We start from the raw sequence: 27,530 nt of genomic DNA on the forward strand, positions 1-27,530 counted from the left end.
AACCTTCGTATAACCACAGCACAACCGACCGAATTAATGCTAACTCCACCCTGATCGATTACTATAGTCCCTGCCTAATGCCAGATGGCAGGGACTAATAAGATGCATAAGCTTGGAAATACGAAGTGGTCAAAGTTTAGGTCTATGCAAGGTAAAAAAAAAGTATAGAATGTGAGATTATTAGAACTCACACTTATGTAGGGTAGGATAATAAGTATGGATTAAATTAGTGGTGGATTACCATGGTGGGATCAACATTTAGTATTTATAGCCATGTTTTCAATTGTATATTAAAAAATTGGGATGAGAAAGGAAAATAAAAAGAGTAAAAATAAAGGGGTTCTTCGGGAGTAAACTTCCACCAAACCCTTGCATAATTAATTAGAGAGTTATATACTCTGCAATGTTTTCTAGTGATAAAAAATTAATGAGTTTATATACTCTGCAATGCAATGTTTTCTTGTGATAAAAATTTGACCAAAAAACTTTATTGCTTTCTTTGATAATAAATAATGTGTATGAGTGTTTACCATAAGTTTTTAGTGAATAACAATTTTCTTGAAAAAAAGATATTGCTCATAACATTGATGGAATGTTTCCTTCTTCAGGTTTCCTACCTGTTGACGTTAAATTTAAATTTTCAAACACAAGGTTTTCTACCTGTTGATGTTAAATTTAAATTTTCAAACAAGAGGTTTTCTACCCGTTGATGTTAAATTTAAATTTTCAAACAAGAGGTTTTCTACCCGTTGATGTTAAATTTAAATTTTCAAACAAGAAGCATGACAAGTAATGCAACTTTTGATGGGAGAGAATCATCGATAAATATGTTTCCTTAGCATCTTATAGTCTCAAGTTTACCTCTAATTATTGTTTAAAAAAAAAAAATTGAGTGACTTCAGTCATGGGGAGGTGATAAAGTGGTACGAGAGCCTAGGTTTCCAAAACAGGGAACCTTGGTTGAACATGATTTGCATCATGCATTGTAACTGATATAATCTTTATTTTACAAAGAGATAGAGAAAGAGAGTAAAAATTCTCATTTTTCTAAAGAGAAGACATACATTATGGGCACTTACGAAGGGGGCTAGCCCATAGTCCTCCCACAACAATGTGACCATGGCGCGATAATAAAAGGGTCATGGTGATTAGGGCACACTGTTGACCCAACCCTCAATCAATGGCAATAATATGACCACAACCCGAATCTTAACAAGCTACACCGGCTAGGGCAAGTGTCAAGGCCCAACCCGCGACCACATGGCCATGTGGCCTAAATTTTTCCCCTCAAGGGCTTATTGGGAAATTTAATTGTCCAACAAATAACACCATCAAAGAGCAAAATTGTTACCTCCATAGCAGAAAACAGGGAGAATTTGTAGGACAGTTAGATTGTTAGTCCGATTTGTGAAATGGATAACAACAAAACTACATGGAAAACTTGTAGAGCATATCTTTGTGAGTTTTTATCTTTTTGGAGCTTAATAAGAGTCTACCTAGGGTTTTTTGAACACTCTGGATCCAATGGTGACCTCTATTTGATGATTTGAGCACATCTAAAAGAACTTTTTGCAGGTTCATGTTCTTGGGTGTATATACCAATCGGTTTTTGGAGCAGTTTGTTTGGAGTAGTGCTTGAAGGTGTTTGAGCATGGAGAAAGATTTATAGGAGTTTTCTTACCTTCATATGTTTATTGCAATAGTTATTACTTACAAGGTTCATCCCCTCTATACTTTTCTCGCTATGTCGTGTTGACGAAAGCTTTTCTTTTGTCCTTTAATTGGGAATTGAAGTTCTTATAGTTGGCGTATAAGGTCTTTGTAGGAGATGCCTTGTGTTGTTGATGTTTTCATGATGAATGTAGGTTTTCATGTTGTTTTATGCGAGATTTATTTGCAGGAGAACATTTCCTTGAAGGTGAAATAGCCACATGTTTATCACAAAAATTTTATGTATTATTTTTTCCACTGAATTTATGGAGTGGTCTAGCTATGTTGATAGGCCCGGAGATGTAGCCTAGGAGGAGTGAACTCCATCAACAAACCCTATGTTCTACACTTCATGTATGCATGTATGAATTATGTGATGTTGTATTGCTTATGCTTAAGTTTACTTGTGAAAACTAACCGATAACTTGAAAAGACCTTTCCGAAAACTAACCCATAACTTGAAGAGACCTTTTGGAAAACCTGTTTGTGTTGAGACCCACTTTTCCTTGCAAACTGTTGGAGAAAAATCCTTGTTTTGGGATAAGAGGAAATTGATCACCTCCTCCATTTTCCATTTTTAGATCAGGTAAAAATTCTAAATAAGGATTAGTCACATGGAGAAAAATTATGATAAACAATTATAACATTAGCAAGTACTAAGAAAATATCAACTTTACGTCAAACTTAGCAAGTCTAAATGAGCAATGCTAAAGCCAATACCAAAGATATGGTAAAAAAATATATTAGAAAAGGAATCTAGATGGTTCTTCTTGAATTCCTTATGCCGTTGAACTTAGTAAGTCAAAATGAGAAATGCTAAAGCCAATACCAAAGATATTCCTTATGCCGTTGAACTTAGTAAGTCTAAATGAGCAATGCTAAAGCCAATACCAAAGATATGGTAAAAAAATATATTAGAAAAGGAATCTAGATGGTTCTTGAATTCCTTATGCCTTATGGATGTGAATTCCTTATGCCTTATGAAACCAATACCAAACATATGGTAAAAAAATATATTAGAAAAGGAATGTAGATAATGCCTTATGGATGTGAATTCCTTATGCCTTATAGATGGGAAGGGCACACGGTAGTGTAAGTTACACATTGAGAATATAAAATCATGGAACGGTTCACTAGTTGATCTATGTTTTCATCGCCTCATGATTGAAAAGGTCGAGTTTACTAGAGAAATTTGATTGGTTGAAAGAAGACTAGTTGCAAGATTTGTTGCCATTGGACAAGCTATCAGAATCACCCAATAAAAAAATTTGTGTATATATATCATTATACGTCAGGGCCATATGATACAACCATAACTTTCCTTAACTTGGTCCTTTCCTGTTTAACACTTATTGGAAAATGTTTAAGACAAAAGCATAGATGTGAAGTAAATGATTGAATCATTTATAGTAATAGTCAATGAATGACTAATCATATTCACTCGACGTGTCAACATGTGTTTTGAAACTGTAAAGGATTACGATTATGGAATATCTTCTTCTCAGAGCATCAGATTTCTCTACTACAAATATCTATAAATTCATTCAAATTTATACAAGAAGTTACCACATTTGATTTAATTTTGGGAATTATATGGAACTTGTTCACTTATATGGAATTATATTGCAACCAGATCGTCTTAAGATGGAAACAATTTTATCTTAGGCTCTTTGGTTTGCATAAATAACATGGAAATTACATCTATGGTGTGGGCCTAACAATTAAAATTTGGAAGTAGTTAATATATATATATATATATATATATATATATATATATATATATATATTAACTGAAATAGTTAGACGTAGTTCCTTCATAAAACTGTGAATTGTGTTCAACAAATAAAAATTTTGAGGCATGACGGTTAGTTCCGATAGGTCAGCTCGAGTCGACCATCAGGAGTAAGAGCACTTCCACCAAAATATATATATTAACTGTTATGGATCACTTCCTCCAATGAAGGACACGTCCTACAAAAGGAACTCAGAATACCCTTTCACTGAAAAATGAGTAAATAATACTCTGCAAGTAAATGACGAGAGCCAACAAGATCATAGATTTCCACATTTAATTTTCAAAAGTAGGCCATTGAACCAAAGACAAAATTGGCAATTCAAATTCACCCATTAGCAAAAAGTTAACGGTAACTTGAAAGAAACCTGTTAGGAACTAAATGTTAACTAGTTTATAAATCTGAATAAATAGGTCTAATTAAGAAATAACTGCAAAGCTACTGCCAACAAAATATATGCGATACAATGAAATGTTTAGGAACACATTTATATATAAAACTTGTATAGTAAATCAAGCGAGAGTTTATGCATAGCCACTACATTTCAACAAGTTTATATATCTGAATAAATATGTCTAATTAATAAATAGCTGCCAACAAAATATATATGCAATACAATGAAACGTTCAGGACCAACATAGTTAAAAAAACCCATAGTATAAATTGTATTGGTAAATCCATGTTGACAAACAAATCTTCAAGCTAACCTTAAGAGTTTCAATACAGCAGAATAGTTCAAAAGAACATGATTAATTTGACTACAAGCGGACACAAGCCAAAATACCTGGAGCCGACTAGGGTAATTTTCCATGTAAAGAAAATGGTTACTAATTACAAGAAATTCAAGGGTCAAAACCCTGGAACCGTGTATGGTAATTTTAATTTTCTATGTAAGGAATATGGCTACTAAGTACAAGAAATTTAAGGGTCAAAACCTTGGAACCGAGTATGGTAATTTTGCATGTAAGGAATATTGCTACTAATTACAAGAGATTTAAAGGCCAAAACCCCAATCCAGTTCCAGGGAAGCCTGGAAATTCAAAAATGATGGAAATTCAAAAAGGAAAGAAAGAAGGAAGCCAAACACACTCCTATAGGAAAGAAAGAAAAAAGCCAAACACACTTTTTACAAGCACAAAATTATAATAGCAGCAGTTGTGGCATGGATGTTAATATAGAGCTATACCAATGACCCATTGGTAGGTCAATTAATAGAATCAACAAATGAACTTACCTTAGATATAAAGAATACAATGTAGAATATTGGGAATGTTCTTTTATAACAGGCCGCAACTTCAAAAAAAAACCCAATTCAATTATTAACAATTCAACGGATTATAATTAGTTCCTGAGGCATGATAAAATTACAACAAGAAGGGACAATGCAAAGGTTTTTCACCTTAAACGAAACCCCCAATTGCCGGAAACCATATAACAATGATTACATAAAGGACTGTGAAGGAAAGCTGTAACCAGAAATATACACTTCAACCCTCCAATCCTAGGGCTAGCAAGTTCAAATATCAGTCATCCTTCTATCCCTATGGACCTCAAATAGAGAAGCAGGGGAGGCGTTGTTCAGAGAATAATATGGTCGGAAATTCTCATAACGTGGATGGTCATCAAGAACCTGTAACATGCGAGAATAAGTTATTTCAGGAACCTGGGCAATTCTTGGGACAGGCTCTAAAGTGAGTGACCGCACCGTAGTGAGTCCAAATACAACAAACCTGCAATTGACGGAAGGTCGGGTTAATCAAATTTCTCGTCGAAAGGGATACAAACTTGACAAACTAACAAAATAGGGTAAGTGGAAGCTGTAAAAACCTTAATTGAGTTGCTATTCAGGCGAAGCTTAATTAGCCAGGGAGAGGTTTAGAACTCACTGCTGGCTAATTTGGAATTCCAATATAATTCCTTACCAAGAGCAAGGACTGAGTGTTCACCTTCTTCGCCGTGTCCCGGGTGAGGAAAAACGTGCAGAACTGCTAGCCTGGAAAACCTATTGACCTTGAGGAATAGCAAACAGAGTAAAGCATAAAAGACGAGCATTCCCGTGCACTTAGTTACCTGGGTTCCATGTTGAAGAACACTGGTCGCAGAGTGTCCAACCTCTAGAACGCTAGGGTTTCGAATGATTCGAGTCCGCGTGAGGGAAGAGGGAAGGTCGTTAACATCGGAACTCCCACAGACACTGACCGCCCCGATTCACCTTAGATTTCCACCGTTCGATGTTTGCCAGCAGATGCTTCAAGGACAAGTGGAGGACTATTGCGTCGACAGCTGAAAGTCCAGAAGCTTCCGGCGGGTTATGGCGACGAGCAATGTTAAACCCAGATATGGACACGTCAATTAATGCCAACCTTGTGGGTTTTATAAACCATTGATAATGTATCATAAATATAAACCAAATGCTTAACTCGATAGTGCAGCTTGACATCGTAACTTGGCATATATATATATATATTCGAACCAAACAAGCAGACATTTATTCCCGTATGTTGTAAAGTGTTAAAAACAAGTACTTAAAAAAACAAATTTCAATCAGCCTAATTATAATGTAAATAGTTAATTAAAAATTGATTACAAAAATGCTGCAGTAATTATTGGATCAGAATTGCGAAACCTCACTTCAGCTTCATCGATTTTAGCAAAATTAATAAAAGGGAAATTTATTTCTTTTAATGTAAAATTACATGAATTTATTTCAATCGAACTAATTACAATATAACTGATTTAATTAAAAAAATGAAAAATGTATTGCAATGTCTTTTTCCTATATAGGTATGGTACCATACAGGACACTGATTTTTAATATATATATATATATATATATATATATATTATTTTTTAATAAATATCAAATTGATGTATGTGAGATTTTTTTTTGTTTATGGTACAAGGGATCTATTAAAAATCTACATAAGTATATATACTCGACTTTAAAAAAATAGAGGCCGCTGAAAATTTTCCAGTCAGCTTTTGTCTTACGACCTTAAAAGAATAGAGGCCGCTGAAAATTTTCCAGTCAGCTTTTGTCTTACGACCTTAAAATAATAGAGGCCGCTGAAAATTTTCTAGTCAGCTTTTGTCTTTTTTTTGTAAGTAAGCTTTGATATTAACAAAAAAAAACAGAATATAGTACAAAACTTTTGCTGAAGCAGATCACTCGCCGTTAAGCTGCAAGCCTTATCCCATGATACCAGAAGAAAACAGATTGACTGATGACGAGAAAAGACATAATAACAGTGAACATACCAGAAGAGAACAAATTGACTGATGACGAGAAAAGACATAATAACAGTAAAATCAGTCAGCTTTTGTCTTACTATAGCAATATATTTAAATAAAATTATTTGCCAAAGGCAAAGGCAAGAGATTAGAAATGGCAATATATAGTTTTATGGATAAGATAGTAATGTAATTTTTATGTATAAATTAATTGATTGGGTTTTCGGATTTCCAAGCTTTGTGTTGTAAGGTTGTTAGGATTGTAATTGTGTGACTCAGGTTTTTAAGATTTCAAATTTATAGTAATTGGAAACATATATTCAAAAAATAGTTATCCATATTAAAGGTTAAGTTGTTGTGTGGTAATTTTGGTGGAATAGATGTATGTTGATTAGGGTTGATTTAGATGTTTTTGGATTGCTACACATTTTTGGAGACTCCAAAGTCACCATCGATCATGTTCTGTCCAAAAGTCGAATCAGAAATATACACCTTACAAGCTGGTTAAACAGGATTGAGGATTGGTGGCTCAGCAGGAAGGATTACACCATCTCCCACATTGCCAGAGGAAAAAATCGAAGAGCAGACATTTTGTCTAAGCAGGGACTTACATCGCCCGCAGGGCATATGGAGGCTGCAGATTTCTGTGGACAACTACACCTCCCAGGTCCAAGATTTCTCAATGACGGGTACACAATTCACTATTTTGTGATACCAATCAGATAAGATTTTTGTTTCCCTACTTATGTCTCACACATATGTGGTTTTTCATACTATACAATGGCCCATTGAATCTATTCGAAGATATGTCCGATGTTATATTTCACACTCTATGTTCTAGTTTTTTTCGAAGATATGTCCGATGTTATATTTCACACTCTATGTTCCAGTTTTTTGATTTGGATACACATATCCGTCACCATGAGGTCATGAGGACTATGGTTTTATTTTTATCCTACCACAACAGATGCCATAACTATAATGATGCACATGTTTCTGTTTTTTTATTAATACAAAATATCTATATAGCTTTTTTCGTGGTGAAAAAAAAAATGTTGTTAGGATTGTAATTGTGTGAGTAAGGTTTTTAAGATTTCAAATTCATTGTAATTGGAAACAAATATTCAAAAAATAATTATCTATATTAAAAGTTGTTGCGTGGTAATTTTGGTGGAATAGATTAGGGTTGACTTAGATTTTGATAGAATCAAAATAAAATAATAATAATAAGAGTATATAAATTAAATGATTAAAAATATTAATAAACCCATCATAAAATAATTCGTGATGAGATCTTATATATTAAAAGTTGTTGCGTGGTAATTTTGGTGGAATAGACCCTTGATTAGGGTTGACTTGGATTTTGACAAAATCAAAATAAAATAATAATAATAAGAGTATATAAATTAAATAATTAAAAATATTAATAAACCTATGATGAGATCTTAAAAATAAAAAAAAATATTAATAAACGCATTCCAAAATAATATTGTGATGACATCTTAAAAGATACTTTGTGATGGCCTAATTATCTCATTAATTGTTAACCCGTCACTCTTAATACAATTGAAAAAGGTGTTACCTATTTTTTTATCTATATAACTCTAGGAGTGACCAAACTTAGATTTATTAATTGTTAACCCGTCACTCTTAATACAATTGAAAAACGTGTTACTTATTTTTTTTTATCTATATAACTTTTGGAGTGACCAAACTTAGATTTATGATATATTGTTTTTTGAGCCTTTTTTAAGTACACTTGTTTCACTATTTTTTTATGAGTTGAAAGAAGTGTTAATTATGTTTTTATCTATAAAATTCTAGGAGTGGCCAAACATAGATTAGATAAAACCTAGGAGTGGCCAAACTTAGATTTATGATTTATGATTTGTATTTGAGTTTTTCTTTAATAAGTATATTTGTTTCACTATTTTTTTTATGAGTTTTGGTTTCCTCATTTTGATGTCAATTTTTTTAATATTAAATTCAACAAAAAAATTAATTTTTGACTTTTTTAATTTTATAAAATTATTTAAAAATTATTATATTAAAATGATTTTTTTAAATTAAAATTATTTTTTTGAATTTTTGAAATTTAAAAAATTTATTTTTATCAATCTAAACTATGAATTAGATTATTTCTACCTAGTTTAATTTTAACTTTTCAAATATAAAAATAAAATATAAAATATAAATTTAAAAAAATATATAAAATTTACACATATTTTATAATGACAATCTATACCAACGTGCTACAAACCTTTTATTTCAATTTACCATCAAATCTTAAATCTAATGCTTAAAGTTAAAATTCGAATGACAATCTATACCAACCTACTAAAAATCTCTTATTTCATTTTACGATCAAATCTTAAATCTAATGCTTAAAGTTAAAATTCGAATGACAATCTATACCAACCTCTACAAACCTCTTATTAGTCCCTGCCATCTGGCATTCGGCAGGGACTATTGTAATCGATCGGGTCCGAGATAGCATTAGTTTCAAGTTTTATTACTGTGTTATATTGTGCTTATTACAAAGTTTTCAAACGCTCTCAAACGCGCTGTGACGGATAACCAAAGCTTTATTTCGAACTTAGCTTTTGCCATCTTATTTGGCGTCTTCCCGAGGCGGAAGAGGCCCGACCATAGCTTAAATTGATTTTACGCGCCTGCTGCATTCTCGCTAACCGTCAACGGGTTTGTTTTAATGTTAGCATTAATTCGATAGGTACAAATGCTAGAGATTAATATTGCTTTTTCAGTGATCTCATAGATATACAGAAAATAAAACAAGTGGCATGGTTATGCATGGGGATACAAGTGGCAAACTAATATCGAAACTGTTATGTTCATCTTCGTCCGTGGCCACAGCTATGAAGCCCATCCAGTTGGCGTGAGTACTCCACAGCTTCTGCACAGATCCTTGCGATGATACTTGCAGCTACCACAGTACTTGGAGAAGGGATCGAAATCGAAAGCATCATAACAGGCCTGGGCAAACTCTCCGTATCTGATGATCTCCTTTCGCAGTATGCCGTCCATGGGATCAAGCAGCCCTTCCCAGTTGTTGGCGCCTTGGATTTCCCTCCATATGTCTTCCAGATTCCTCTTGGGCTTCGACGCCTTGGACATCTTTGGCTCCTTCTTCTCTTCGATGTCGACTGCGTCGAGCGTGGTCGTCAGGGACTCCATTCCCGCATTTCTGATGGGCAGCGGCCTTCTTTTCATGTCTGTCAGGTCACGATGCCAATGAGTCGGGTTCCTGAAACAGTTGAGCGGATGGTGATGATGAGAAATTAGGTTCAGCCCTCTGTCCGAGGAGTGCGAAAGAGAAAGGGCATCGTAGCAGAACATATGAAGTACTGAAACTTGAGAAGGCGCGGAAGCGGAAGGTATAGCCACAGGGAAATAGGTTCCAAGCACTCCCGTGACGCAGGTCTGCTTCCTGGATGGAGGCCTGCTTCTTAAGGTGAAATTACTAGCCAGGAGCTCGACTTCATTCAGTTATGAGTCCTTTCTTTTTGCATTAAGTTATAACTACCAGTCTGTAATATTTGTATAATCCTACGTTTTCAGCAAACAAATGAGCATTTTAACTTTTATTTTAGCTAATCATTTTCCTGTTGAACAGAACGGAAGCAGGTTTTTCAGGGCTATTACCTATCAGAATGGTGCTGCGCACCATGGTTCCTGCCCTCTTTCACAGAATGCGCCGCGTTCAACCCAATTGCCAAACCTCTGCAAGTCGTCTTCGTCCACCAAGGTAACTGCAATTGCCGGAGCTGAAGAGATCATCGAAGCAGCAATGGGTTTGGTATCAGAATGAGCCAAAAAAACCGCTCAGCCACTGCTAAACACTGCATGCAATTCACAGATTATTCCATCTTTCTGAAGGCATGGAATTTGTTGTCTAACAGCGCAAAGAAAGCAAGCCGTTCACAACATCACCTACCTACTCCCAAGTCATTAAGATGAACCCAGAACAGGAAGAAGAGGAAGATATGGGGGAATTGGTTGAGTCACCACAGATTGATATGTCTCTGGCTTTTCTGTACCGTCAGGATCAACACACAGGCTGAAACATCCTAGGGATTCCTATACGGCATATACTGGATGGTTCTTTGATTTCTTATCTTTACTTACAACGTATTCCAGCTTCGTCGCTCGATCATGGCGATCTTAGGGTGCAGGTAACACGACACTTGGTATCCATGCGGTAGCATGAAGTCCAGTGGTCCAGCTGTGGCGACTTTTATATATTTATATATTCTAATTGTCATATTATTTTATTTAATAATTTTTTATATAACTTTTAATTATTCGTTTTTTCTTTTTATTACTAGCCTGTTTATTACCACATCCGTATTTGCCTAGTCTTGATCCGACCATCTCTCGTTAGACTCTCGATTTCTTGCCATGGGTGTGTAAAATACACCCTCATTGATTCTTTTGAGCAGATCTGCTGAATCCATCTCGGCAGGTTGATTACCATGGGCTGAGTTGTAAGCATACATTGAGTTGTTGCTGAAACAGTAAAGATTGCGTGTTTGTATCCTTACGTTTAAGTTGGAACTATGTTATTAGTATTACGGAATCTCGGGTGCGACGCTTAATGCTGCAGTGGGTTCTGAAGATCCAGTGATAGTTTTACGGTGTTAAATTTGCTCTTTAATGTTAAGACTGGCATCTTCACCTTAAAGGGAGCAATATTCTCACAACGCTTTACGGGTAGGTAATGTGTTTTCGTGTTCTCTTAACAGATGTCAGAGTGCTAGGACTTTGCAGCCAGTTAGAGCTACTGCAACAGAGGCCCCTCCTAGAGTTCAAAGTAAGTACTAGCAAGCCCATTCTCTGTGTTGTCTTCTTTAGAACTAGAACAGGAAATAAATCAGATTGACAGATTTTTTCGTGGGCAATGTCTTGCATTTGGATTCAGTAATTACTAAAAAAATTTAATCATACATTATTTTTGCAGAATCCTCGGGAAAGGAGAGGACCAAGATAGGAATAAATGGTGAGTACCTTTATTTATTGTTTCCTATGTATAAATATTCTAATCAGATTGTGATATGTAACCCACACTAAGAATATTCACGATCAAACAAGTAAGATCAAAACTGTTCTGTGTACAGGATTTGGTCGTATTGGGAGGCTGCTTTTGCATGACGATGTTTTTGTTTAAGTGACTTTATTTCTCTGGATTCTAAGGTGTGCTTGACTCTAGCAATTTGTTACTTAGCATGCAAGCAATTGCTGTAGGATAATTTCTCTACGTTGAGCAAGTTCCTTGGGTTAATTTCAGTGCATACTTTGAACTTTAACTTGATGGAATTTTTTCTTGTGCCTTATACCATTCTGAATTTTTTTTTACAGCATTACTGTAGCATTCCTATTGACCGAATTTTGACTAAACTTCTGTTTTGCGGTTGTGGCTGGCAGGCTTACATGTTTAAGTATGATTCAACTCATGGGATATCCAAAGGGAGCTTGAATATTGTTGATGATACGACTCTTGAAATTGATGGTCACAGTATTACTGTCAATTCTAAAAGGTATGCCCCTTAACATTAACCAATGTGTAAATAAACACTGATAATTATGATTTAGAGAATAATGATGCTATGATCTCTTGGAAACCACTGCTACAGGGATCCTTCAGAGATTCCCTGGGGTAACTATGGAGCTGAGTATGTTGTAGAATCATCTGGAGCTTTTACGACAACCGAGAAGGCTTCTGCACATCTTAAGGTATATTTTTTGTGGTAATTTTTGTATTTTTTATGTTTTCATCTATAGTTTTCCATCGACAAATGTACTTAAGATTGTTGCATCTATATTTTTCCATCGACAAATGTACTTCCTGCAAACATTGTCATTGAGTCATAACTATGTGTCAAAATTAGCTCACCGTAAAAACTGAAATGAATACTCATGGACTGGCTACAGGTGGTGAATGAAGAATTTGGTATTGCTGAGGCCCTCATGACCACTGTTCATGCAACAACAGGTAGGCATGGGCCTCTTTGTTTTAAGTCTTGAATTTAACATGATAATAAAGTTGTTATGAATTTCTTATGTTATTATCTGATGTGTATTCAGTTCTTGTCCCTGTAATTTGTTTTTTGTTAAATGTATATATCTGACAAAGAAATGAAATTTCTAGAAATAGCTACACAGAAGACGGTAGATGGTCCATCTATGAAGGATTGGTGTGGAGGTCGTGGTGCTAGACAAAATATCATTCCAAGATCAACTGGTGCTGCAAAGGTATGCATATCTGACTGAAAGGGCCTCTATATATAGATTGATGGAAAATTTCATGGATATGTTTCAAGTTGCCTGAGTATTTCCTTATTGTAACGTTGATATGCTTTTGTGTAAAGTTACACATTTCATCCCCTTTTTCATAATTGCAGTTGTTATAATTGATCTTTTCTAATACATTCTACTTTTTTCATAATTGCAGTTGTTATACTTGATCTTTTCTAACACATTCTACCAACAAAATGGTTCATACTGCAAAACAGGACAAATATTCTCTTTCGGACATTTGGGCAAATAATCCCTATGTCAGAAAAGTAATTCATGCGCAATCGGTATCCACTTTAACCTTGTCCTAGCTAGTTAATTTTCTTCTCGTCTTTTTATCATGGCCAATTCAAATCATTAGTAAAAGAGTTTCAGACTTAAGCTTAGAAGGTCATAACATTGTCCAGGGTTATTATAAGATGTAGTTACATCAGATCCTCCTCTGTCAGAATCAAAGAGTCATATAAGATCCTTTAGCCAGGATCTTTCTTCAAACTCAAAAGCTAGCACTTGGGAAGAGTTGTTTTCTAATTCCCCTGTTTCGACTCTCTCTCTCATTTAGTTTTATTGCCTTTATATCTGTTGAACTAAGTGGAATTTGTTGTTTGTTAGGCTTGCAATGAATAATGATGGAGATTATAGGATATCTATGGTGACTTTTTGACATTATATTTTACAGGCAGTTGGGAAGGTCCTTCCAGAGTTGAATGGAAAGCTAACTGGAATGGCTTTCCGTGTACCAACACCCAATGTCTCAGTTGTGGATCGGACATGTCGCCTTGAGAAACCAACATCTTACAATGATATAAAAGCAGCAATGAAGTATTGTCCTTTTACCTTGCCGCGATAAAACATTATATTGTTCCAAAATAGTTTCTGCTTTGAGTGCTCTTAGTGTCATCTTTAATTAAGCTTTGATTATGGCTTATGTTTTCTGCTCTGATAACTCTTAGTGTCATATTTTTACTCTTAATCATCTTGGAGCCTTAACTATGCTTCTTCTCTGATCACTCTTAGTATCATATTTTAAAGCCTTGATTAGTATTATAATGTGTTGTATACATGGTCAGGGCCGCATCTGAAGGGTCGCTAAAAGGCATCCTTGGATACACTGATGAAGATGTCGTTTCGAATGATTTTGTAGGCGGTGCAAGGTAAGAACTTGCATGAAATAGCTTAGTGGAATTTTGGTTTTGTATTTTAGATAAACGGCTGAATTTTCAAGTTTTCCTTTACAGGTCGAGTATCTTTGATGCTAAGGCTGGTATAGCCTTGAGTTCTACATTTGCGAAACACATGTAATCTGTTAGTAGATGCCAAGGCATTTGGAATTTTCAGTGTGAGATTTGTTTTGTTAATGATATGGACTAATAAGCTTGACATTGCTTCTGCAGCAACCGAGTTGTCGTTTCGAATGATTTTGTAGGCGATGCAAGGTAAGAACTTGCATGAAATAGCTTAGTGGAATTTTGGTTTTGTATTTTAGATAAACGGCTGAATTTTCAAGTTTTCCTTTACACGTCGAGTATCTTTGATGCTAAGGCTGGTATAGCCTTGAGTTCTACATTTGTGAAACACGTGTAATCTGTTAGTAGATGCCAAGGTATTTGGCATTTTCAGTGTGAGATTTGTTTTGTTAATGATATGGACTAATAAGCTTGACATTGCTTCTGCAGCAACCGAGTGGTGGACTTGATCTCACACAAGGCTTTAGTTTGCCTACTTGGGTTTTGGCTAACATTCTGTCTAGCCTCATTTGGTCGATGTGTGTTATGTTATAATCTGTTCGTTTTGATTCCTGTGGCTGAAACCATAAGGCATATGTAAACAAACCATTTGCTTGAATGACTTAGTAGTTGAACCAACATTACCTTTTCGAAAGTGTTTTGAACTCTTAACAAGTTGTTTTTGCTGCTGTTGTTTGGCTTTCTATTTCTTAGGATAGCATGTGCTAACTCATCTTCACAAACTCATGTGCTCGGGAGTCAGTAGACCTTAAATAACTTGATGCAGGGACTCGCTGCCTCGCAGCTGTCCTTGTTTCAATTTACTATCAGATCTTAAATCTAATCCTTAGAATTAAAATTCGATTTATGAGATAATTAGATTAATTTAGTGGAAAGGTAGTTTATGGGAAAGCTGGATCGGAAGAAAAGAAAAACAAAAAAACAAAATCATATTAAAATGCCCTGCCTCGGCTAATGCAATGAATACAAAAATTCCTGTAATTAATACATATAGAGTTAATGTAAGATAATTAGATTAATTTAGTGAAAAAATAGTTTAGGAAAAAGTTGGCTTAGCGGAAAATAAAAACAAAACCATATTAAAATGTTTCTTAGTTGAACCCAAGAAATAGAATTGGATGTGATATATAATTAGATATTTATTTAAGAATTTTGTGTAATTTCTAAATCTAGGGTTTTTTCGCTTGCTAATACTTCAATTACTAAAAGTACTTTGTTAAACCTTTTTAGATCCTCATACTCATAAAAATATATTTGTGATGAAAGACAAAGAGGTTCAAGTGTTAATAAGTTTTTTTATTTATATATTAGAGGTGAAATAATTGTATCATAATTTTAATAATTTTTACAATTTTTTTTTGCCTTTTCAACTATGATATTCTATATTCTACAGTTTGACTTGTATAATTTAGAATATAAATTATGACGGAGTCATATTTTAAGTAAATGAGATAATTAATATATATAAAGGGAGAGTTGATAATTACGTTAACTAATTGAATATGAGGTGAATTGATTATTAAATAAAGTCTCACTGATTAGGTAAGAAGTGGAAACCGTTGGACTCTACTTTCTAAATGTTTTGTGCAAAACACACAACCATACGTCAAGGTTAATAGAAGGATTTGAACCAAAATAAATGACTTTAACACCATTAATATAAACCATTAAAACTATCCCTTGACAAGTAAAACGATTATTAGGTGGTTTAACACCATTTAAAATTTGAATAAAAGTATTAAATAGTTTATATCTAGTTACAAAAGTAATAACATTCTTCATTTTAGTTCTGTCGTCTCGGCATGGCATTATAGTAATCGAAAATGATGAAATTAATATTAGTCGATGAATTTAATATTAGTTGAGTTGTTTGCTAATCCAATTTCATAGAGTATAATCAAAGTTTTTAGGCACATAGTGATTTACCGTTTAATTTGGCCTATTACCAAGGTAGAAAGGCTGAAATAATATATTATCTTGGCTTTGTGTTGTTCATTTTTCGGCGATGTCCACTGATGCTAACATTAGTCTACCACTACAAAATGCTAGCTTCTTGGTATTTTCTATGCGGGAATTAGTACATCCTTTCTGATGTGACTGATGGGCTTTCTCTTGGCATTTATTAATCTTTTAAGTTGCCACCTCTCGTTGTTGTGTCTATTGTGGTGTTGTTGTGGTGTCTATGGAACCAAAGTTGAACTAAAGATAGATAGAACAGAATTGATCATAGTTGTGTTGTGTTTTTCTAGGTGCCCAGTGGAGGAAAATAAAGGGTCCTCATAATTGTGTGTTTTTTCACTGCCATCTATTGGTAAGGACTTATTTGCAGTAAGAGCTTCCCTGGGGTAATGTTACACTAAAGCTCGCTCAATTCAAGTAAGCTCACTCGACTTACTCGATCAAGTGTAGAGGCAAAGCTAACAAAGTGATAGAAAGTGTATTAAAATGAACAAGGGAAGCATAGATACCATCATAGGACTAATAAAAAGCAACTAGGGCTTACAAACATGCACTTTCTAATAGTAAAACACAGGTCCTAGAGCACTCTATAATCCCTAGGCGAAGAAGATTTATTTGGCTGACATACCTTCCATTCAGAAAGCCTATTTGAAAGCCAACATCCTATTCTATTCCAGGGTTCCTTCGCCTAGTCTCAGAGCTTTCATAGCTTTCATATGCAAAAGAAGGAGCTTCAATTTTGAACTGTTCACACCTAATCCTCAGCTGTTGGGTATACTGGAACGTGAACAGTCATCAAGAAGATGAACTGATCCGTCTCATTTATGTATATAAACAATAGTTATCTAATGAAATAATCAATTAGTCTTTTCTGCCAAGTCTGGAGTTACCCTGGCCTGACATGGTATCAGAGCCAGGTTCCAGATTCCTTGTAACTCCCTTATCTCTGTCCTGAGCGCTCCTCTGTCATGAGCGCTGCATCTGTCCTGAGTGTCATTAATTCTATGCGCATCCGTTAAAAATCATTGATTCTCTGCGCATTGATTGCCTCTGTCCACACCTGATGCACCTGCTCTGAAATCCTTCTGTTGAGGAGATCTCAAAGGAAACGACGTATCAGATTCAAATCTTTTACCAGCTAGTATTGAAATTATTTTCCGTCGCCCCTCCCTCCCTTTCACTCAGAAAGTTGAATGGTCTTGATACGGGGCTCTCGAACAGGCGTCTTGGGGATAATAACGGTGAGCACACCCTTGTCCATCTTTGCCTCCACCCTGTCGATCTCACAATTGTCAGGAAGCCTGAGACGACGCGAGAAACTTCCCTGCATTCGCAAGACGCTTTCTACCAACAACATCTCGCTTCAAAGTGGAAGAGTCTGCTAATTGAGGTAAAACAATGGCAGGCCGCAAATTTGCAAACACACCAAGTCCAGCACGAAGTCCAAGCAATCCACTTTCTGGCCTCAAATGACGCTCATTATTGTCCCATTTATAGCCGCCAATAGCTGCAAGAAGCACTGCATCTGATTGCTTGCAAGCAGCCAAAGTTTCATCTGGTAAAGGAACTCCTGTTGCATCTATTGCAGCTCCACCCACAAGCATTTCATTGAACTTAAAGTTTACATCTTGTTGGGAGCCCACGAGACGCAACACTTTTTTCGCGACAGACATAATCTCTGGTCCAATGCCATCACCTGGAAGAATGGTTATTTTATATGTTTTTGAGGCTGCTGCTGCGCATCGTTGATACAGTGTTGTTCTTCGCGTGACAGACCCCAAGCCTTGGGCGCAAGGTATTGTTATTATTGTTAAGGGTGGTGGAATTAATCACGCCAAAGGAAGATGAAAGACAGTCCATTGCGCTCCCTCCGAGCTCCAAACGACAGCACCTCCTAAAGGTGAAATTGTGCAGAAGATTGGATGATTCTGTGGAAGAAGTCCAGCGATGGTTACAACTATTCGAAGGCCTGAAAGCTCCTGTCAGAGAACTATTAGCACCGTCCGAGTGGTATATGTTTCCATAAAGTTTGGTATTAAACCGCATGTATATGCCTTGTTGATGATTGACCAGCATATATATATTGACCAGCTGTTTGAATAAGTTTTGAATGCGCTGTAAGCTGTTTGAATAAGTTTTGGACGCTGTTTGAATATTTTGTGGAGGATATTTTATAAAATTTTGGAGACATTTGAAGAAAACTTAGTGCATAAAGAATTTGAAATCTGTTGCCCTTTTGAGTACAATTTCACTGTATATCAGCAGAAAGTTTTTATCAGCAGAAGTTCTTTTTATCAGCAAAAGTTTTTTTTTAGCAGAAGTATTTTTTACAGAATGCATTCAATCGTCTCTATGGTAGGAATAGTTCTCACTGGCAAGGAGAACTATCCTGAATGGTCCCGGATGGTAAAACACACCCTCATCTACAATGAGTTGTGGAAAGGAGTGTGTGTCGGAGAAGAAGACAAAGACCCTGTGCAGCCTACATCAGACAAAGAACTCGCCATTTGGGAAAATAAGAACAACAAAGCCTATGCATTAATCGCAACATCTGTAAATGAAGAAGTAAGTCGTCATATTTCATCTTATTCCACTGCCTTTGAAGCTTTACAAAAGCTGAAAGAACTCTATGATTCACATTCTGCACTTGAAGTTGTTCAACTCATGATTAAACTCTTCACTCTTGAACTGAAAAATAATGATCCTCTTGCTCTTGCATCTGAAGTAAAGTCTATAATGCATGATATTAAATCCACTAAGGTTGAGCTGGATATCCCTCTTATTGCCTTTCTCAAAGCACTCTATCCTACCTACTCCAATTATCTTGAGTCATTACAAGCAAATGGAAATCTTAAAGATATAACCTTTGACTCTCTTGTGAAAAAGTTTGTTGAAAGAGAGATAGCCTTTGGAAAGAAGACAATGCCTGAATCTTCTGAAGAGACTGTTTTCCTTGCTCATAAAGAAAAGCATCCTGCTCAAGATTCTACAAGAGAAAGAGGTGGACGAAGAGGAAGATACTTCAGAGGCAGGGGGGCAGACATTCTCAAGGAGAAAAGGCAGATCTGCATTGCATTCGCTGCAAACGAAATGGATCACATGATGCTTCTACATGCAAGCTACCATGGGACAAAATTGAGCAGAGAAGAAACCAGCAGAAAGGTAAAACTGATGACACAGACAAAGGTAAAGCACCTGAATCCGCTCACTATATTGAGGCACAATGTAACATTGGAGTAAATGAAGATTTGTTTAATGCTTCACTTGCTTCTTTGAAAAATGATTGGTTGCTTGATTCAGGAGCAACCTGTCATATGACTCATAGGAAAGATTTTTTTGAAGATTTCACTGACAATGTTGATGGAGCAGTATACTTTGCAGATCAGTCAAAAATCAAGTCATCAGGGCTTGGCACAATCAGGCTTAAACTGCCTGGTCTTCCTGACTTTCTTCTGGATCATGTTCTATATCTCCCACAGCTCAAGAGAAACTTGCTGTCCTTGGTCCACATCCACCAGCAAGGTCACTCCATTCATATGTTTGATGGAAAGCTTGAGGTAAGAAAGGCATCTGACCACTCACTTGTCATGAGGGGAATAGAAGAAGAAAGACTTCTTAAACTGCAAGGAACCTCTGCTCATGCACAACATTTCTCATATATTTCTCATCATGAAGAAGGTACACTTCCATCAAGTTTGTTATGGCATGCTAGATTTGGACATTAAAACTAAGACAGTCTTCGCTTATTAAAGAAAAATGGTGTTGCTGGTTTGCCTACAATTCCTAGAAAACATAAGCAATGTGATGCTTGCATTCTAGGAAAGCATAGCAAACAGTCTTTTCATGATTCACGTTTAAGAGCACATAGGAAGCTTGAACTCATTCATTCAGATTTTATGTGGTCCAATGCCTGTTCCTTCTGCAAATGGAAATAAATATATCATGACATTTATTGATGACTACACCAGAATGTGTTGGGTTTATTTATTGAAGAACAAATCTGATGCTTTTCAAACATTCAAGAATTTTCATAAGTGGATTGAAAATGATGCACAATCTCATATTGGGTCTATTTGCACTGATAATGGAAAAGAATATACATCAAATGAATTTGAAAACTATCTTCGCCAACATGGGATCAAACATCAAACAACTGTGCCTTATAATCCCCAACAGAATGGTGTAGCTGAAAGAATGAATAGAAAATTTTTGAATATGGTACGATCCATGCTTTTCTTCAAAAATGTAAAGATAATGTTTTGGGCTGATTTTGTTCTATGTGCTGCATATATAAAGAATAGATGTCCATCTAGTGCTATAAGAAACAAGACTCCTTATGAATTGTGGTATGGACATGTTCCTTCGGTAAAACATTTCAGGATTTTTGGTTCCACCTGTTATGCTTTAATACCAAAGGTACATAGAAACAAACTTGGTGCTAGAAGTCGCAAGTGTATCTTCCTGGGGTATTCAAACACCTCTAAATAATACCGTCTCTATGATGAAGTAAATAAAAAGTTTGTTGTATCTAGAGATGTCATTTTTCTTGAATCATCCAAATCTGATAGTGTTGTTGAGCGGCAACTTGATCGCTTGGATAGATTCACAAAAACGAAATCATTTCAAGAGTTTGATAATCAGATTCCACATCTTGAAGGGGAGATTCCTATACTAGATCAACAAGTGGAATCTTCTTCTGAAGAACAATCTCCCTTGCATGAAACTCCAACACCGGATGATCCTTTAAGTGATGTAATTGATAGAATTGGGAGACTCAATCTTGATTTAGTTCCAACTCAATCAACAGAGCATCCTGGACTATCTCAGAAAGGTCCCCCAAAGTGGCTGACAAAGACACTTGAAAGTGTTCATCCTGATGAAATTGGAAAAACAGGAACCAGAAATACAAACCGACAAGATGGAGGTGATGTAGATAACTCTAATTCACGTGTTGATATGGATGTTACTTATGATTGTGAATTGAACTTGTCTACATATTTTGAACCAACTTTCTTCAAAGAAGCTGCTTCTCATGATGAACGGAAAGAAGCGATGTAGAAGGAGTATGATGCCCTCATAAAGAATGGCACTTGGAAGCTGGTTGATCCTCCATTTGGAACCAAACCAATTAGCTGCAAGTGGGTCTACAAGAACAAATACAAAGCTGATGGCTCACTTGACAAGCACAAAGCTAGGCTTGTCGCAAAAGGTTTTGCACAGAAGGAAGGGGTCGATTATGAGGAAACTTTTGCCCCCACAGCAAAATGGGCCACCATCCGGACACCCTTTGCACTAGCTGCTCAGAACGGTTGGAAAGTCCATCAAATGGATGTAAAAACTGCATTCTTGAATGGAGATCTAAAAGAGAATGTTTTTATGTCCCAGCCTGAAGGATTTTCTGTGAAAGGACATGAACATAAAGTATGCAAACTTGTGAAGTCCTTGTATGGCCTCAAACAAGCACCACGAGCCTAGTATGAAAAACTAACTGAGCATCTTCTGAAACTCAACTTCAATCATTTTGATCTTGATGATGCAACTTTATTTGTCAAGAAAGTTGGCAAAACAGTTGTATATCTTGTGATATATGTAGATGATCTTTTAATGACAGGGAACAATGAAAGCTATATTACATCCATAAAGAAAGAATTAGGAAAAAGTTTTGAAATGACTGCTTTGGTCTATGTTCATTACTATCTTGGCATTGAAGTAACCCAACATTCAAAATCCATATCTCTTTCTCAAAAGAAATACATTGGAGATTTGTTAAACAGATTTGGCATGACAGAATGCAATCCTCTTTCTACTCCAATGGAACAAAACTTGAAGCTCACATCTATTGAAGGAAAGGAATTTGAGGATGCAACAAAGTATAGACAGCTTGTAGGAAGTCTCATCTACCTCACTATTATCAGACCAGACATTTCATTTGCTGTTGGAATCCTCTCCAGGTTTATGCAAAAGCCTTGTGAGGGACATTGGTCTGCTGCAAAAAGAGTTCTAAGGTACTTGAAGGGAACTCAAGACCTTGGAATCAAGTATACACAGGTGGATGACTTCAGCTTGATTGGATACTCTGATTCAGACTTCGATGGAGACAAAGAAACTAGGGTATCTACTTCAGGATATGCTATGAGTCTTGGATCAGGAGCTGTCTCCTGGAGATCACGCAAACAATCAGTTCCAACAGATTCCACAACAGAAGCAGAATACGTGGCAGTAGCTGAAGCAACGAAAGAAATTGTGTGGCTCAGGAAAATTCTTGAAGATTTGCAGGTAAAACAAGTACAATCAACTCCACTCATGACTGATAACACCTCTGCAATAAAGTTGGCCAAGAACCCAAAGTTCCATGATCGCACTAAGCACATCAATACTAAATATCATTCCATGATCGCACTAAGCACATCAATACTAAATATCATCTGATCCGACATCATGTTGAGGCCAAAACAATCCATCTCCGTCATTGTTCCACAAATTATCAAATTGCAGACATCTTCACCAAAGCGCTTGGAAGAGAAAAGCTTGAAAGATTCAGAACGATGCTTGGACTCACCAACATCCCTTCAGATTAAGGGGGGGAATGTTCACACCTAATCCTCAGCGGTTGGGTAAACTGGAACGTGAATAGTCATCAAGAAGATGAACTGATCCGTCTCATTTGTGTATATAAACAATAGTTATCTAATGAAATAATCAATCAGTCTTTTCTGCCAAGTCTGGAGTTACCCTGGCCTGACATGAACCTTGAAGCAATCCCAGTTGAAGTTGCAGCGTACCCATCAGCATCAAAGAAGGAAGCAAATTCACCACTTGTTATTGTTATCCAAAGGAAAAGGGTCGTCACACTCAAGGTGGTATTCTTCCTTCAACTTGTCCCATTCCCATGTTGTCAGTTCCAATAGATAGGTAGCTCAGAGTTTCTTTATTCGTCGATCATAAGAACAACAACTCAAAGAAAAAGGTACATATAATAGATCACCATTTTACAAACCATTTGAGCTTTGTAAGCTCATTCATCACAAACTTATTCTTTCATTACTATATAGATCAATTTATTAGTCAACTGATATAAGGGTGTATAGCTCTCATAGTTGGGTTCTACCTGAGAGAATAAGCTATTGATGAACCCACTATTTTCTCAAGACTTTGGAAGGAATAGAACATAAGGATACCATCCAGATTCTAGATGGTTGTCTCCATATGGAGTTCAATGAAGTTCTATTTTTCAGGAAATTTGGGATCCTCTAAGGCCCGACACAGTTCTCTCTCACGGATCCACCAACTAAGAAATTGTTTCAATTTGACACAGACACTACAAGCCAATCAAATTAGCATGATGCAACATTAAAGGGCATCCTTGAGGCTTAGATGCTACGTTATGGAGACTAAGCGGTTAGGAAAGGTGACCCCCATTTAGGCTTACATGCTATGTTATGGAGATCGAGGGGTGAGGACAAGTGACCCTCATGTGAAATGTGAAGGACCATCATGGGCATTTCTAATTTATTTTTTATTCCACGTGTTGTTCAACAGTCATTATTTGACGTGTTGTGTTTAAAAGTCACTTTAATGACTTGGTGTTAAAACATTATTGGATGCATTGTGTTTAAAAGTCACTTTAATGGCTTGGTGGACTATCAAGGACAATTCTTCTTCTCCAAATTCTACACAAGTTCTTCACAGCGAGAGTTTCCCCCTGCCAAAATTTACACATTTACATTTTTCCCTCTCCAAAATCTACAATATTTAGGGCAAATAGGCGAATTGAATAACACAACATTGATTATGTAGTTGAATAATGCAACATCGATTCTGTAGGAAAATATGTGTTCAGTTGGTTGGGAGGGTTATTTTTTTTTGTTTTTCCCTCAAGGTTTTCATTATATAATTATGGAGGGATTACGATAACCTATGCTCGAAGTCTTCTGCGACATGGGCTCCTAAGGTTTGTTTTGTAATGAGAATTTTCCACAGCATTGTTGTTTAGGCTTGTTCAAAATTCAAAGCTATTTTTCCTTAATGGGTTCTTCACTTGTCACTCTTTTGATATAAAAAATAATACCATTATCACTAGTGTTCTTAATTTTTGTCGGGATTTTAGTGTTGATAAACTTGTTTGTTCGATGCATTGGTAGTTATTTTTTCTATTTGGGCATTTTTTTACAATGTTTTTACACTATTGATGTACTTGGGTGTCTCAGAAACCTTACGCAAATTATACCCAGAATCCATATGTCAACCCCTACTCCAAACACCATAATTAACAACAAATATGGTGCCAGAGCAGTATTTACAATAGTGTCTGTTCTAGACAAACCTGTTTTTGATGGCCAAAATTGTTTATACCTCAACCTAGACAGAGGAAATTTTGTTATCGCTTGGAACTTACAGAGTTTTCAGTAAATTCCATGATTTTCACAAAAAAGAAGGATGTGAACAAACAACTAAGTGGCCTTAGACAAGGTTTGAACTCTGGCCCAATTCATTAGATTTTTATGCATATTTTTTAATTTCTACTTTACTATTTTGAAAATGTTGATACTTAAATTAGTAAAAGAGATGCAATTGACAACCCTTCAAAGAGTACACTCCTAGCCATCATTACATCAAAATATCCTTTCCTTCAAGTAGGGAAAATGCATGAGATGCATCTCTACATATAGTTTTTAGTGACTGATTTGTTTCAATAATGGTTTTAAAACTTGTGGCTTAAATCTAAGCAAAGTTCACGGCTCATGTATGTTGTTATAATTAGCACTTAGGGGCTCTGTATGAGGATAACCAGAAGCTATAGTGACTGATTTGTTTCAATAATGGTTTTAAAACCTGTGGCTTGAATCTCAGCAAAGTTCTTGGCTCATCTATGTTGTTATAATTAACATTTAGGGGCTCTATATGAGGACAAACAGTTTGTCGAAGTGTTCATTGGAATTTTCAATTAGATGATATGAATAATTATTATGGTTTCACAAACATACTGCTATTGTAGTCCAATTGATATTAAATTGGAAACTCATATTGGAATACTTGATATTTTATATAATAAAATTTATATGGTTGATTATTTTTATTTGGACTTGATATTATTTATTCTTGTAATTAACATATGTAACTTTGAGTTATCACATTAGATAAAGATGCACATTGTATGACATTTTTTTAAAAATTTAGTCACAAAATCATACTAATTAATTTATGTTGATTAATAATGAACACATAAAATCAATCTAAAGCTACTAAATTAGTAGTTTATATTAATTAATGATGAACACGAATAAAATGAATATATGAGTAAATTAGTCGTTTATAATGATTACGAATGAAATTTAATTCAATGAATAGAATCTACTAAATCAATTGTTTATAATGATTATGAATGAAATTAAATGAAATGAATAGAAACTACTAAATCAATCGTTTATATAATGAATATGAAAATACCAAAAAAAAATAAATGACTCCTGCAAATGATAATTTTTTTATTAAAATGACTAAATTTTGCATATATACAATTATTAGTCGCTAATTTACAGTATCTTATAACATGACTAAAATTTAGTCATATTTCTTTGGTCATTAATTGGTTTCAAATGATGACTAAAATGTACATATATATGTTATTATTAATAGCTAATTTACAATATCTTATAACACGACCAACATTTTGGTCATATTTCTTTGGTCATTAATTGGTTTTCTCAAAGATTCATATAGTGATATATTTTGTTTTATATTTGGTCATTGATTGTGACAATTAATGTCTAAACCAATAAAAAATTTATGACTAAATATACTACTAGATGGTAAAATTTAGGAAACCAATTAATGACTAAGCTAAAAATCACTAAAACTTGGTTGCGTTATAAGATACTACAAATTAGCTACTATTGGTCACGACTAAAAAATTGTTGTTTATATGAAAATTTTAGTTTTTTTAGTAACTAATTAGTCATTTTGTACTAGTGTATTGACCAAGCAGGTGCTCACACTTGGTATATTCTGGTTTGATGGTTTTAGGTCATTTTTTATTGGTTCGTGAACGATTGAGTGGACCAATGGGAAGGTGCCACATGGCCCAATCACACGCTACCATGTTGGACCCCCAAGGTGCATCAAAATTTTGGTATAGTCGATTAGAGGCCCAGGTGGATTGAACCCCGGACCTCCTATTCAGTATTGTAGCGCCTTAACACTAGGCTCACGATAGTTCTTATAATACATATGGCCAAAACCTATATACAAAATTTTTAATGGCACTCATTTGGAAAAATGGGTTGGGCTAGCAACCCTGTACCTTGGTCACAGTGACAACATATGACCATAGTGCAAAAGGATGGGGCTTGGGGACCAACCCTGAACCTTGGCCATGATGCTCCGATAGAACCATAGCCAAATTGAAAAGGCGCTGACGGGAGGAGGCTTGGGTTAAGGACCTAGTCATGGGCATACGGATCAGTAGTATAGGACCTCATGCACAGAGAAAAAAAGGGGTCCAACATATGAGCACTTATGGAGGGGGATAGACCCTGGTCTAGTCACAACAATGTGACCACAGTGTGATAAGAAAGGCGATCTAATGGTTAGGGTAGGTCGGTGGACCGACTTTCAATCCTGTAGAAATAATATGGCCACAACCCAAATCTTAAGGGGATGGACCAGTGGAGGGAAGCGCTAAGGCCCAACCCATGGCCACATGACCACGCAGCCTTAATTTTTTCCCTTAAGGGGTTATTAGGAAATTTAATTGTCCAAAAAATTGCACCGTCGAAGCATCAAATTGTCATGACGCACCAGAAAATAGGGCGCATTTGTAGGATAGTTAGACTTTTACTCTATTTTGTAGGACATATAACAACAAAACTACATGGAGAGCTTATAGAGCATATCACTGTGAGATTTTTTCGTTTTGGAACTCAAGAAGAATCTACCTAGGGGTTTTTGGACTTTTTGGATCCAATAGTGACCTCTATTTGTTGATTTGAGAACATCTAAATGAATTTTTTGCAGGTTCCAGTTCATGGTTGTATGGATCAATCAATGTTTTGGAGCAATTCTTGAAGGTGTTTGAGCATGGAGAAGGATTTGTAAGAGTTTTATTACCTTTGAATGTCTACTGCAGTAGCTTTTACTTGCAAGGTTCATCTCTTCTATACTTTTCTCACTATATCTTGGTGAGGAAAGCTTTGTTTTTGTCCTTCAATGTGGAATTAAAGTTCTTATATGCTCATTTCCAGTTGGAGTATAGGGTCTTTCTAGGAGATGCCTTGTGTTT

General features: G+C 35.6%; 1 protein-coding gene and 1 long non-coding RNA gene across 7 annotated transcripts; one reads left to right on the forward strand and one right to left on the reverse strand.

Annotated features, from left to right (window-relative positions):
- Positions 1 to 4,785: 4,785 nt before the first annotated feature.
- Positions 4,786 to 5,819, reverse strand: LOC149237498 (uncharacterized). 6 transcript variants are annotated; one of them, XR_016245284.1, is made up of 3 exons: positions 5,574 to 5,819; positions 5,450 to 5,496; positions 5,034 to 5,233 (listed from the first exon to the last, which is right to left on the reverse strand). It is a non-coding gene; the product is annotated as an uncharacterized LOC149237498 (long non-coding RNA). The 6 variants fall into 6 exon arrangements; XR_016245283.1 differs by having other exon boundaries at positions 5,426 to 5,496; XR_016245281.1 differs by having other exon boundaries at positions 5,331 to 5,496.
- Positions 5,820 to 9,980: 4,161 nt separating this feature from the next.
- LOC149237499 (uncharacterized) lies at positions 9,981 to 14,742 on the forward strand. Its single transcript, XM_089369297.1, has 18 exons — positions 9,981 to 10,019; positions 10,369 to 10,551; positions 10,655 to 10,793; positions 10,893 to 10,927; positions 11,322 to 11,389; positions 11,438 to 11,565; positions 11,713 to 11,751; positions 11,870 to 11,913; positions 12,111 to 12,289; positions 12,386 to 12,496; positions 12,534 to 12,641; positions 12,680 to 12,744; positions 12,907 to 13,004; positions 13,726 to 13,868; positions 14,117 to 14,200; positions 14,285 to 14,344; positions 14,441 to 14,482; positions 14,667 to 14,742. Exons 1-18 carry the CDS (start codon positions 9,981 to 9,983, stop codon positions 14,740 to 14,742), a joined length of 1,641 nt encoding a protein of 546 aa, XP_089225423.1.
- The last annotated feature ends 12,788 nt before the right edge of the window (positions 14,743 to 27,530 follow it).

Source organism: Pinus tabuliformis, chromosome 8, assembly GCF_031772625.1.
Source record: "Pinus tabuliformis cultivar Carrire ecotype Pingquan chromosome 8, CPIR1, whole genome shotgun sequence".
Lineage (NCBI taxonomy): Eukaryota > Viridiplantae > Streptophyta > Pinopsida > Pinales > Pinaceae > Pinus > Pinus tabuliformis.